This window comes from Fragaria vesca, linkage group LG6 (assembly GCF_000184155.1).
Source record: "Fragaria vesca subsp. vesca linkage group LG6, FraVesHawaii_1.0, whole genome shotgun sequence".
NCBI classification, from domain to species: Eukaryota; Viridiplantae; Streptophyta; class Magnoliopsida; order Rosales; family Rosaceae; genus Fragaria; species Fragaria vesca.
In genome coordinates this window covers 1,458,630-1,473,023 of record NC_020496.1, presented here as the reverse complement: position 1 = coordinate 1,473,023, position 14,394 = coordinate 1,458,630, and the positions used below count along the sequence as shown (strand labels likewise).

The 14,394-nt window shown below is 39.9% G+C and overlaps 3 protein-coding genes across 3 annotated transcripts; all 3 read right to left on the bottom strand.

The window, feature by feature from the left end:
- Positions 1 to 450: 450 nt before the first annotated feature.
- Positions 451 to 2,730, bottom strand: LOC101300635 (U-box domain-containing protein 9-like). The gene is made up of 2 exons (XM_004302071.1): positions 2,364 to 2,730; positions 451 to 1,776 (listed from the first exon to the last, which is right to left on the bottom strand). Exons 1-2 carry the CDS (start codon positions 2,628 to 2,630, stop codon positions 694 to 696), a joined length of 1,350 nt encoding a protein of 449 aa, XP_004302119.1. The 5' UTR covers positions 2,631 to 2,730; the 3' UTR covers positions 451 to 693.
- A 646-nt stretch (positions 2,731 to 3,376) lies between these two features.
- On the bottom strand, positions 3,377 to 7,984 carry LOC101300357. Its single transcript, XM_004302070.1, has 5 exons — positions 6,691 to 7,984; positions 6,397 to 6,511; positions 6,011 to 6,118; positions 4,766 to 5,493; positions 3,377 to 4,652 (listed from the first exon to the last, which is right to left on the bottom strand). Exons 1-4 carry the CDS (start codon positions 7,953 to 7,955, stop codon positions 4,786 to 4,788), a joined length of 2,196 nt encoding a protein of 731 aa, XP_004302118.1. The 5' UTR covers positions 7,956 to 7,984; the 3' UTR covers positions 3,377 to 4,652; positions 4,766 to 4,785.
- Positions 7,985 to 11,873: 3,889 nt separating this feature from the next.
- Positions 11,874 to 12,818, bottom strand: LOC101300652 (serpin-ZX-like). Its single transcript, XM_004304744.1, has one exon. It carries the CDS (start codon positions 12,816 to 12,818, stop codon positions 11,874 to 11,876), a length of 945 nt encoding a protein of 314 aa, XP_004304792.1.
- Positions 12,819 to 14,394: the final 1,576 nt, after the last annotated feature.

Below are 14,394 nucleotides of genomic sequence, written 5' to 3'. Positions count from 1 at the left end.
TAGAGGGTAGTATTCACAGCTGGCTCAAACAAAACATATCAGCCTTCCCAAAGAATAACATGTCGGAAATAGAAAATGATACAGCTAAATCGATCACGAAATCCAACTATGATGACGCATTCTATAGAGCTCCGGAGTATTGAAAGCATTCTATAGAGCTCCGGAGTATTGAAATTCTTGAGACGTGATCCGTTAGATTAGTTCAGTGTGTGGGACATTGCAAAAATAGTGAGTAGTGACTAAGGAAAGGTTCACATCTCCGGATAATCAAGACTAGAGTAGTGAGGAAGGAGAGATTCCAATGAGATTTACATGAACAGAAACAAAACACCAAATACCATCATAATTTCAGTCAAATAATAGAAATGGATAAATGTTGGCATTTCAAAGAGCAGCTGGTACTAATTGGAGATGTCAGAAATTAGAAAATGGGACAGCTAATACAACTCAGAAGAAACAAAATACTTGTGAATTTCATAGTGATGAGATTTACAATGTCTATAGGCCTCAAATGGACCAAAACTTGCCTAGGTTGCATTACAGGTAATGTATGACTACTTTTGTACAGGTTAAGAAGCCGAGATTGGGAAGTATAATAGCAAAATGTAGAAGTAGCATTTACACGAGGTCATGGAGAAATGTACCTTCTCTTTTTGGGGGGTCAAAAATGAAAAACAGAAAGTACTACTTCCCTCAAGCAGTGTGTGTTACTGTACCAGTCTTATTCAACCTCTCAAGAATTCCAATGGCCTTCCTTTTAGCTCTTGAAGTTCCACTCTGTGCAAGTCTAGAAAATGTACCATTCGACATTTCCTCGTCCTTAATCTCCTTCAGTTTAGACCGAGCACTAAAGCAGATATTGTACAGGATCACAATGCAGTTCTCCTTGTCGCGCTCACAATTACTCTCCCTGATGATTTTAACCAAACAAGACACAGCACCAAATTCACACATGTCCTGAATAGCCTTCTGATTGGTCGAAATGATTGCAAGTATAGCCAGCAACTCAGCAACCAATACACCATCCATTATCTTCTTCAGAATCACCCACACCACTCCAGCATTGACGGCTCTTCCTCTATTTTCAAGGTCTGTACATAGGCGGAATATGGCCGTGGCAACATCCTTCATGGCTAATGGATGCCCCTCATGTAACAAGTCAATCAGAGGTTTGAGAGCACCAGATGCGCCAATAACAATCTTGTTGGAATCGATGGCTGATAATGTGAAGAAAGTTGCTGCAGCATTGCTTTTTGTTTGAATGGTTCCAAACACTAAGGATTCAATAAGGAGAGGGATCACCAATGGGTTTTCAGCAACTAATCTCTTATTGTTGTCATGAATTGAAAGGTTTAGTAGAGTCGTGATCAAGTCTTCTTGAAGGTCAGGATGAGTGGCAACTTGACCCTGTGAAAGTGGACTCAGCAGTTGTGCAATGATCTCAGCCGACTCGCCAAACAAAGCCCGAAATGATGAACTCCTCTTTGTTAGCAGTCGAAGTTCCTTTGCTGCTTCTTTCTGATCAGACAGGGAAGATGATGAAGTCTTCTGAAGCAGTGCATTCAGATAGTTTCGGTCTGCACTAGTGACAATTTCCTCACCAATATCTTGAACAGGTTTCGGAGACTCAATACCATGCTCCTTGCACCATTGTGAAATCATTTGTCGGACCAAGTTATTTGGGGTCAGGATAGTATGAGCAAGGACTTGCTTGGTCTGAGGGCATATCTGGCTACCTTCATTCAACAACCTCTGGATGAATGGCCTATCATAAGTCTGCAGTTCATCAAATGAAATTCAAAAAGGATTAGAAATTGCACAAACTCAAAATGGAATCAAGCTTCATAAGGCAGGCAAGCAAACCTCATTCATATCAAAACCAATTGGAGTCTTTATAATCACAGATGCTCTAAAGTTAAGTAAGCAACAACCCGTTTGTAATCAATGAAAGCCAATTTTCTGCCTTTTCAATTCTAATGGAGGAAGAGAGCAACACTTAATATCTAATCAAGAAAATTCTTTGTATATATCAAAGTGGTCAATGGAAAAAGAAATTTCATACAATTACTCACATCCACAAGAACAGTTCCAGAGTTGACAAGTCCTTAAACTCAAAAAGTTGACACTCCAAACCAATTTTCTTTTTGGGTTTTGAAAGATCAAGCAGAAATACCAGAGAGAAAAAGTTATTGAACCCCCAGCCTTGTAAACACATAAACGACATTGATACTCAACTTGATGAAAAACAAAAAGAAAATTCTCAGAACTAAGAACGATCAAAATTTCAATGACTAGATCAGTTTCTTGCATGCATAGTCAAATTGGTTAGAAATCAAACAAGGGTATTGTCACAAATTGCAAACCTGTCCAGTGGCCAAGACAACAGGGTCAATCATGAGCTCTCCAGAAATAGGACACCTAAATTCTTGAGGAACATCAAGTTTGAAAGAGAGAGACTTTTTAGAACTCTTCAAGTTCTTCAAAGAAGACAAGGCCCTCATAGCCTCCTCAGCAGTCTCTACCCTATAGTCTTCTTCTTCAACAATGTCCTTGACCAGTTTCCTCAACTGCTTCTTTATCTCCATGGCTGCTTCTTTATCAGTCTCTTCCGAGACACCTGTCCTGGCCATTTGTGAAAGGAACCCAAGGAAACTACAGAGGAGAACTGCTTAACTGGCTTGTTCAGACTAATGGGTTTTTGTCAGAGAGAATTGTGAGCTTCTTCTTCATCATCTGTCAGAGAGAAACAAGAAGAAGAAGAAGAAGCAGAAGAAAGAGTCTGTCTTTTTTTTCTTTTTCTTTTTTTGGCAAAAAAGAGTCTGTCTTTTAGTTTGCTCTGTTTTCTAATGAAAGAGAGTGACACGCAAACTAGAGTTTCAACTGACAAATGGCATAAACTACTGACAGTATCTACTGCTTAGTCGTCCTTCACTGTCAGTCACTGCTAGAGAAGAGAGTGACCGAGTCACCGGGTGTGGTTGGCATTTACCGTCACCGTATGTACCAAATTGAATTATGTAACAAAATGAGGGTGCAGTCGCAATAAAACTTTTGCTTTGTTGAAAAATTGCATTATGCACCTTCAGACAAATAGTACTCGGAACAAAGTGATCCCTCTCCTAACAAAATTTTCTGTTACCGGATTATGTAACCGGCGAGTGTTTATCGGTAGAGTCATCACTCATTTAGTGATACAACATTTGCCAACAAAAAACTCGTCTATACAAGTCATCTGCTTGATTGTTATCTCACGTACTAAGTTTTGCCTACGAGCCAAATATCAGGCCATGTTAGTCTAGTGACTCGAGTTCCAGTAAGAACTAACTGCGTTGTCTTGTCATGGAAGTAATGAGGCTCTGAAGGAGAGAGCGGAGCACCTCCTTACCTCCCTCCTCTAGCATTGCCTTCGAGTTTGCTCTAGAGGGTTTAGAGCCTTTGTCCATCGAGAACAAAAGAAATGGAATAAGAAAGCTCATACAACCTAAAACCTAAAATGCGTATATGGAAGTACAAGAAACTGAACTCTGAATCTGCCATCATGTAAAAAAAAAACATCCATACAAAAAGTAAGAATGCTTGAAATACAATTTCTTCCATTTGCATATTTCAGTGGGGGAAGAAGCCAGGCGCTATGTTCAGACTAGTATAAAGACTTGTTATCAGCACTAAACTGCATTCTTTGAGCAGAGTACTTGCAACAATAGCTGAAAGACCAGTAGTCTGCTACAACCAGCTTCCTCATCTTGAACTTCATGCAGGCTGAGAAGCTTTGAGCATGAGATTGCCCCTCATATTACCTTTTTTACCAATCTAGCAGAAGCTGTGTTCTTGTAGCTACATGCAACAGGAAAAGGTTTCAGTAACTTCAACCAAAACAGATATGCTATGAGAAAAGCAAGCAAATTTCATCTATGATTAAGAGGGCAAAATCACAGCTTCCTCGATGGAGAAAAATAATGATGCCTGCTCGGCATCCAACCACAAACCTACCTACCCTTATTTGCAGAGATCTTGCTAGCCTTTGGTAAGGATTTATATTATTTCACAATAATCTTTGATTGCAAAGAGAAGAACAAGTGTCTGTATATTAGTCTATTTACCTAAACAAACAGAGTAAAAAGATGTCGCTCTCGACTTGCTCCGAATATGGCAATAACTAGTTGCTGGAATCATGAATGTCCTTTGCTTGCACCAAAGGTGTGAGCGAAGTTAGCTAACATAATGGGGGTGTTTGGGGGCTATGCTACAATCCGTTGAAGCAGATATCATACTCCTTCCATGTTGGAGAACATTCTGCTAGACAGAGACAGCTAGCCCATCCCCATAGTATCATTTTACTATCATGATTCTAAATCACATCAGTGCTAAAATAGCTAGATCTGATTTGGGTTTTCCATCTCTAGAAGGTAAAAGATGATGTAGATACAAATAAGAAGACTTCAGTAAATTAAAAGGGTTAAGAAACCTATGATATTCATGGAAACTATCATGCCAGAACTAGTAAATTTTATTATTGCCTATTCAGAACAAGTAATAAGAAACTAAGATCAATGAATTTAAATTTAAATGATTAGCAGCTGACAGAAAAAACAGTCAAGGATACAAAGGAGGATACAGATGAAGTTAATATGCTGAAACCTGATGACTTCGTACTGCAAAATTGTGTCAATAAACCATGTCACAAAGGAAAAAGGAAAAAGGTCACTCTCTAAATCAGACAAGAGCATACTACAAATACATAAAAGAAAAAGCAAGGATAACTTACCCCAGATTGCACTCTGATTCCTAATTGTACTCCGTAGTTTGCTCATTTACAGAATATCTGCCTTCTCTATCATACTTTTTGCTAGAAGATTGATCCTCTTCATATCTGTCATGAGATTCCAAGGGATCGTATCTATCGTCAAAAGTATCTCTTTCCAGAGAGTTTGAACTATGACTCTCATATGTTTTCTCATATCTTTCAAGTTTTGACTTCTGGTGTGAGTTGGACAGAGAAGATGATCTGTTATCAACATACTTGGATCTACTATCATGATACTTGGATGACCAATTTCTTTCATGATGCTTGGTATTGGTCCGCTGTCGATGATCTTGTTCACTCTTCCCATGTGACCATCCACGACTTCGAGACCTTTCTGGGCTTCTGTAATAATTTTCGGTATCACGACTGTTACTGAGACTTCTAGAATCTTCTAGATATTCGCGGTGAAGACTATGACTTGGTTTCCCTTGACCTTTGGCAGAAGCATGTCTGGAAGTTGTGGAATCTATAGTATAACGTGAATGTGATTGTTTCCTAGAACGACTTGGGCTACCTCCCTCTGACTCACTATTTCTTTTTGTTCGATTATCATCATCGGTGGTGAAGTCAGTAGCAGTAGGTAGTTTGAATGGAATGCTCCCTTGCCCTTCAATTGCTCGTTCGAAGCATCCAATCCCTCCAGCTTGCTTGATTTCCTCCATGTATTCCTCTATAATATCCCTGGTAACCTTCGGACAGGAAAATTAAATAAAAATTCAGTATAATGAAAAGGGGTGAAAGGAACTGATGTCAATATTTCAGGACTTTTCTTAGATTCATCTTAGTTTCCTACCTTCACTGCCACAAAATTGCATGGTGTGAAATTATAATAACAATGTTTTTAGCTCTATATGCTATATTTCAAACAATATGCTCAAGAACCATTTTGTGCTACAAAATAAGTTTGTTTTACAAGATAAGGAAACTGTAAGCCAATAATATTTTAGCAGATTGACTGCCCTTAAGCATACTAGCCAATCAGGCACTAATCTCGAATGTAAAGGGATTCAGTTTTCTTTTCCTTTGCTCTACCTTAAAACTCTATTCCACTTTTGATTGTTGCATTGCTTTTGATTAGAATACAGTCAAAGGCTTAAGAAGAACTAACGAGAAATATCTCAGTTCATCAAATGGGGCATATGTCATATATATGTAAGCAAGAAGAAGCATTAAAAATGAACATAATAAAATAAACTTGATCCTTACCTGCAAAGTTGTACGCTTCACCTTTTTGCCACGATATGACATCCTTCGTCGTTTGTAGTCCCTTTCTTCTGCTAATAACTCTTCTTTTGTCTTGGTCTTGTTAGTTTCCTTATGTAAACCATCAAAGAACAAAGAACGTCAGAGATTCTAAAAGTGAGGAGCAATTTCCCAATATTCATGAAAGGTTCTTTAAAGAAGTAATGTCTGAAGATAACAATCTAGTAAAACTTTATATAGGAATGCATGAAGAACCATATATCAGGCTATCACTAGGTTGATTGACTTGATTCCTTTAGCCGCTTAGCCATACTTTAAATACACTAAAGATTACCAGACAGGTATTATGTATCTTCTATTTTATCCCAAAATAAAACTATTAATGGTACCTGGTTACTTGATTTTTGCCGAGGCAGCCCATCATGGTCGATAATAGGTCTATACTGACTTCGGTTTTTCCGCTCCTCATCAGCTCGTCGGGAGACATAATCATGCTCAAGTACTCTACAAAGAAGTAAAACTTAGCATTTATTACATTGGAAATCTAATTAAATGAGCATTTTAGTTTATCTCTTTTTTATCCTCTTTTGCTCTAGTTATAAATTCAACTAGATTTTTTTGCTTGTTAAAAGTAAACCCTGCAAGCCAGTTGAATATAAAAGAAACTGATCATAATGTCATACCGTTGATGTCTAGTGAGGGTTTGTGAAACTCGTTCTCCCTTAATTTTTTCTTCAAGCAAGAACCGTTCATGCAACGCTGCAATGGCTGCTGCAACCTGGGACACAAATACCACCTTACTGATAACGATTCCCTTCATCTCAGTGCTTAGTGGTTTAGTAACATCTTCATCCTTAACACAACTGCCCTCAGCATCCAAATTCAATGAACCCTCTTCTAAACCATGAAACTCTGTCTCCTTTTGCTTTAAAGGGAAAACAAATGAGCCCAAGGCAGCATCTAGTACGCAATGCTTAAGAGTGTTTATGGCGAATAATTTTCCATTCAATTCACCATAGAGTTTGGAAAGCTGAGATGCCAACCACACTAATGCCTCAACCAAAGCAGGACACTCATAATACCCACTCTCTGAATCTCTATCATTTACCTTACCTAAAGCTTCCCTTACAATTGCCCTCAAGCACAGGGTAATGAGCAAAACTATATGATCCCCCATGGGCACATCAATCACAATCCCGTACTTGGGTGAATTTGCTATAACCCATATCGCCAAATCACACTCTCTAAGCACACCTAACCCCAAAACGGCACGTAGCACACAGCTTGAGTACATAGGAGGATACTCATTCCACCTTAGAACTTCATTCTTAACAGCCCAAGACTCTGACGGCAGAAATTTACTACATACCTTGTCACAATCCATCATCTCCCCAACTTCTTTACCGGAAAAATTCGCACACTCGGCTGACAAAACTGATGGAAGTGTGAATGTTTTATCGAAACCATCCAGCGCAGAAGAGTTAACAACACCAGGGCAATCACGGTAGAACAAATTGCACCCGAATTCCGCATAGTAATGCTCCAAGGACAAGCACAGATCACCAGATTGAGTAAAACTCTCACCAGATTGGGATTGGTCGGTGGATTCGAGGGTTTTGGGGTAATGGAGCGGTGGGATGAGGTGGTGGAGAGGCCGGGGGCAGCGGAGGGAGTGGGAGAAAAGGGAGTGAGGATGCAAACGGTGATGGGGGTTCACAGGACAGGAAACAAGGCCATCAGAATCACCTTGGCTGCGGAGAGGAAGGAGTGCGGAAAGTGAGTCAAGGATCCGGGCAGAGTCACGAATGAGGCTACTTAGGGATGAGATTGCGGTCGAAAGGTCAGGAGGAGGAGGAGCGGTGATTTCGGGATGTGCATTGTGCGGCCGAGAGTGGAACAAATTGGGGTTAGGATTAGGATTAGAAAACTGAGCCGGAGTGTGGTTCATGACGTAAAAATATCAATCTATGGTTTAACTAACACTACCGAAAACCCCCACCTGCATTATATAGATTATCAGATTGTAATTCATAGTGATTCAAGGATTTGGAGAATAATAAAGAAGTAAACTAGGTTTTGAGATTTAGAGAAGCATGAAATTAACGAATCAAATGGAACAAATTGCGAGAAATTAGGATTCCGTGGAGGCGTGCTAAAGCCGAATTGGAAAGGAGTAAAGGATTTAGAGAGAGAGAGTTACCGGAGATCGAGCAAGCCAGCAAGGAGCTGAATCGGCTGCGACGTCGTTTCGTTCTCGGAGCTCAACAGTGTGCAGAACCCGGCGCCTTTTTCTCTTCTTCTGGTTGGGCCCCCATGACCCGCTATCACCACGTGACTAGTCACCGCCTAGACACGCGTCGTCTCTGCCTAGCCCGCAAGAATTAGTTTTCTTTTAATTTTAAATTTTTTACATGGTGGGCCCCACGACCCACTAACACCCACATACACATCAACGCCTAGACACGCGTCGTTCTGCCCAGGCCGTAGAAATTAATTTTTATTTTTAGTTTTTATTTTTGCTTATAAAAATACCTACGTATTAAAACAACTCACACACCCATAATCAAGAACCGTAATAAGCTTCATTTGCTACAGACAGCCTCACACAATTCACAAACACAGCGTCACCAGGAGTCCACACATATCCGACGACGGCGGCCATTTCCGGTGAGATAGATAGAGAGTTGACAAAGTAACAGTGACTGAAACATATATACCTGGCTTGCTTTGCACATATGAAGCTCGAAAGCAAGCATCAAAAACTCTTCAAATGCAGTGGATTCATTCCAGCCATTAGGCCCTCGAATCTTTCAAGTCCGATTACAAGAACATTACCAGGTTCTTTCAAGTATAGACATTTGCTTCCTAGCTGACACACACCAATTTGTTACATCTTTCACACTTGTACTACCATCCAGTAGTCTATACTTCAGTACTTGTTTTGGCCATCTCAACGTCGGTGGCCACCAGCCGCATACGCAGCAAGACGACGACGTTTCGATGCTCCCGCACCACCACCACTCGATATCTTTCTCTCAAACCCAAAATCACTGGTCTAATTGTCGAGTTCTCTCTGGCCTCCCTGTTGTGACGTGAACAAAAGTCTGAGATTTAAATAGCGGATCCGACGACCCACTTTAACCCACGTTACAATTCATCATCAAAACACGTGTCATATTTTCTATATTTTTAATATAAATATCGTTTTAATAATTTTACGTATCTATAAAATCTTATATAATCTATTAAAAATAAATAAATGTGTATTTAACCATTAGAGATATCATTAAAATTTCTCCAAGTCATTTTCGACAAAGAAAAAAAACCACAATGAAAAGCATAAAGAAAAAAGTTCATCGGTAGGAATGTGGAATCTAGACTGCTACCAGATTGGAAGTAGGCTCTGCACATAATGATGGAATTGACAATACCTTTTGGCTGATTTATGTGTAGGAATCTTTCTCATTTTCTTAGTCTCTGGGTCATACAAAATAAGGATTTCTTTCCATGCTTTGAGAAGTAATTGTTCATTCAGAAATCCCATGAGGCGCCCTGAAGGAATTGATGAGGTTCGCATCCTGAGTTGTCGAGTCCAAGAAAATGTCGATGTTGTTCCACTCTTGGTCATCACCCAAAGCTCTTGGTAGTATCCAGTTGGTAGTGAAGGTCGTAGCATTGCAAGTGAATTTTTCCATATGAGGAATGAAGGTCGGTTTCTCAGATGAACATTTTCGGGTACCCGCAGCATCGGTAGGTCTATCACATGGAAGACCTCATCATATATATCGAAAGACAAAGCATAGTTCTCGTTCGATTTAGTATCCTTTGCCGCCCAATACATCACCCCGTTCAAGGATTTTGATGAATGTGTATGACAATCACGTTTGGATGATGGAAATTCTAATTTGTTTATAACTTGCCTCCAAGAATTTGTACTTTGGGTGAACACTTGGGCTTGAAACGTTAAACCTACTTCTGATCCATTATCAGAAACATATGGGAAAATACTCGCCAATTTGAATTCCCTACTGTCACGCATGAATTCAAAACACAGAAGAGGCCAATCTCCCTTCTTCCTAAAAGGAGTAGGTGTAGGAAGATACCTAAAGTCTCTCGTCGCTGGGTTACATACTACTATTGAATCTTCCCTTTCCTTTGTAATGCAATTCTCATCTTCCAGCAGAAGGCAAACTAAGCCATTACTTGATCCCAGATAATCTACAGCGAACCAGCTTTTATGGTTGAAGAAAGACAAATCTAAACTCGTAAATTTAGCTTTTTCCCCATCATCCTGAAGCAGTGACATTCCATATAATCTGGTCTTATTTCCATCGTTTCCAGCAAGGCGATCAAGGCGATCAAGGAAAACATATCGATTAGGATCAGAGCAACTAAGGTGTCTGGCAATGAAGTGTGTGTTTTTTGTAAGAGCATTCCATTCTTGTGATACGCAACGAAACCTAATTAGAGACTTTACTGGTAACTTTGACAGAATCTCTACTAGGACATCTTCGTTCATAGAATTGTAGCTACCGGAAACCTTTAAACGTTTTTTTCTTGTGCAGATCTTCATGAAGAGAAATGTATATATGTGATGAAGAAAGTACGTACGTGTCCGAATTTACCCTGACTTTCTGTGCAGAGGTATTTATAGAGAGAAAGAACGACAAAAGCTATATATGCATAACTAAACTTCAGCACGAAACATAATCCCAGCAAGGCTAGGACTCCGTCTTCGAACCAAACTTGAACTAAAAATCCACATGTATGGGTTGTTTTTCTTTTTTTCCAATGAGGAAAGGAAAGCCACATCTGTGGAGGAATCCATGTCGTGACGTGAACAGAAGTCTGAGATTTACTCAAGAACAAGGTAACACATATCTACTCACTCTGTTCCCGGTGTGATAAACCATAATCAGCAAACATAGACAGCATTCACGGCAGTTCCATATATAAGGACAAAGTAAGAGAAACAACAGAAACAGAACAAGAATACAATTGAGAATGTTTCACGTAAGACCATATATAAAGGCAAACTTCTCCCATCTTTTTCATTAACTTCAATTATGGCTTGATGATACATATTCGTAGGGCTGGGCACTTAGTACCGGAATCCCGATCCCGTACCGGTCCCGTCCCGAAAGTTAGCGGGACGGGACGAGATAGGTTTTGAAAATAGCAATCCCGTCCCGTCCCGTCCCGTTTTAATATTACCATAACGGGACGGGACGGGACGGGACGGTCCCGAAAAATCCCGTCCCGTCCCGTAATATTAGAATACTTGATTTTATTCATTTTATACTTGATTTTTTAGGTTGCATGGTGTTACAATGCACTCAACCACACTTAATTTGGTCTAAAATAATACTTTTAATTTCATTCATGTTCTTTTTTTTTTGCTTGTGTGATTTTGGATATTTTTAGTTGTTGTTTGAGGGTTAATTTTTAATGTGGGATGTTTAGTACTTTTAAAGTGGGATGTAATTTAGCACCTATGCACCTATGTTCTTGTTGATTTTAGTACTTCTAATTTCATCAATGTTCTTTTTTTTTGTTTATGTATTTTTGGATATTTTTTTTCCATTAATTTCATTAATGTTATTCCAAACAGCATAAAAATGTCGAAAATTTCATACACTGATCAATTGTGGTGGAGCATTTGAATGCTTGGAGTTTCTCAACTCGTTTTTTCCACCTATGGTGGTGTTTGATAATCAATTAATTTGTTACTTGAAAAAAAAAAATTTAAGTCGGGATCGGGACGTACGGGACAGATTTTTAAAAAACACCTTCCCGTCCCGTTCTTTTATTTTCGGGACGGGACGGGATTCACCAAATCCCGGCCCGTCCCGTCCCGTGCCCAGCCCTACATATTCGAGTCACGAGCCGTCAGCCCTAGCTCCCTTAAAATACCCGAGGCTTCAAACCTAGTAGAAATCTTAAACCTTGGTATCAAAAACTTACCAACTTCAACACTCTCCCATGAACTAAGATGAACATCTATAAACCCTGACTCTGAACAAACCCTATGCTCCAGAGCTGGCAGTCCATCTATTGCATCTGGAAGAAGCAACCACATAGAAAAGTATCGGTGATCCTTATAGTCTTCACTTACTTGGTAAGGGAGTCTCAAGGCTTTGAACCCTAAAAAGGCAGTAATATAGTGCTCACCCATGCTCGTCATGTAAGCTACCTTATCGACTTTATCTCCCCTAAGAAGGTGAAACACATACTCTTTGGTATCTGATTCATCGAAGTACTCTTCCCTCCAAGTTGCCTTGAAGTATAAAGCATTTGCACTGATGCGACCCCCATTACCTGATCCCGGCGTAAGAATCTCAGGGATAAGGCCTCGTGTCTGTTCCTCCACCCATGAGTTCACTTCAACTCTCACCTCCTCGGAACTGGTTCCGGCAGGGACTTGCTTAAGCCTGGCCTTGTAAGACTTGCACAAAACTTGCTGGTGAGATCGTTCAAGAGGACAAGACTCGTGGATCCAGAGACCATTGGCGAAGTTCAAACATGGGCCACCGGTGGCGGAGCCGTCGGCTAAAACGGCCGTGACTAGTTTGAAGGCGAGGGAGTTGAGGTGGTCTGTGGTCTTGGACTTGAGGACAGAAAGAAACTGGTCCAGAGAAAGACCTGTTTCACCAGCGGCTATCATGCTAAGCACTATATGGATGGAGAGTGGCGAGAACACCATGTTCTTGTCTCTCAATTCTGTTTGAAGGAGTTGCTTGGTTATCTCCAGTCCGACTTCGGTTTGGTTTTTGATCGACTCTTTCAGAGCCTTGGGAGCTTCGAAATCCATTGGAGGAGGTGAAAGGATACGAGGAGATCGGCCCTGTAACTATCGCAGGAATATTGTGCAACTAGGGTTTAATATCGTCGGCCTTGTAAATTATAGCGGTCTCATCATTTGGCCCTTCAGCCCTAGCCCGTTCTAAAACGCGCCCTACCCTATAGGGCCGAAGCCCTAGCTACCCGGCCTAGCCCTTTTTCAATTAGGGTAAGGCAAGGGTCGAGCAAATGAAACCCGGCCTTACCCTACTGGATGAGTTGTGGGTTAATTGATGTAATGATTTGAATATGCCAAAGAGGAATATCGATGTTGATGTTCCTCATAGGTGGAATTCCACCTATGAGCTACTGCAATTGGCTGAAAAGTATAAGTATGTTTTGAATGGCTATGTTAAAAAACTAAACCAATCTAATCGCCATTCCACCTTAGCACTTCCCACTTATGAAGATTGGTTAATATCTAGCATTGTGTGTCGTTTTTTAAAAGTTTTTGATTCTTCAACAACAAACTTGTGTGGTGTGTATTATCTGACCTCATGTCGTGTTATTCCATGCTTAGTAAGGATCAATGCAACTTTTAATAAATATGCTTGCTATCATATAATTGATGTTGCGTTGGTTGCCATGAAGTCAAAATTTTCTAAGTATTGGAAAAGTTTCCTCCTGTATTTTGTCTTGCTGCTGCTTTAGATCCTAGGTACAAGTTTTTTGCAATTGGTCAATGGATGAAAAGTATGGGTCTTGATGAATGGGAAGTTGAATGTGGTATATCTACTCTAAAGAATCAGTTGTTTGAATTACATGATATGTACAAGGAAAATGTAGTGCTTGTGGTTCCAACCTCTAGTGTTAACTAAAATTTACCTACATCTTCTGATTCTGTTGTTTTACCTAATGATGAAGATGAGGACTTTGTTGAGGTTGTCTTAAAAAAGGCTAAGACAACAACTTCTACTTCTAGTGCTTCAAGTTCTGATTTACAATATCTTGATATGCCTACTCTTGAAGTTCCTGATGGTTTGGAATTTAACATTCTAGGTTGGTGGAGGTCTCATGAAGAAGTGTATCATGTGCTTAATTTCTTTGATAGCTCGTGACCTGTTATCTGTTCCAGCTTCAACGGTTGCTTCGGAAGCCGCTTTTAGTGCCGGGGGGAGAGTTGTATAAGAGAAGAGAGTAAGTCTTAAGCCAAGTACCATTCAAGCTCTTATTTGCTTGAAAGATTGGAAGCTGGCAGATGCAAGGCAGCAAGATAAGGAGCAAGATGAGCTCCGAGCTAAAGAGGAAGAAATTGCAAAACGAGCAAGACCTAAATATATGATTGCATTAGAACGTGCTAATGCAAACACGGATGATGTCGAGCAGATTGCAGATTGAAAAAGTATGACTGCTTTTTGGATATGGTATGCAAATAATGGCTGTTGTGTTTTATATAAATGTGTAATACTATGTTAAAATGCTGATAAATGCTGTGTTAAAATGTTTTTCACTGCTATGTCATCTTATAGTTGTTTGATATTTTTTTTGCAGGTACATTGTTGGCTCTTGCGTTGTTGATATTAGTAAGAGATGATCAAATATTACAA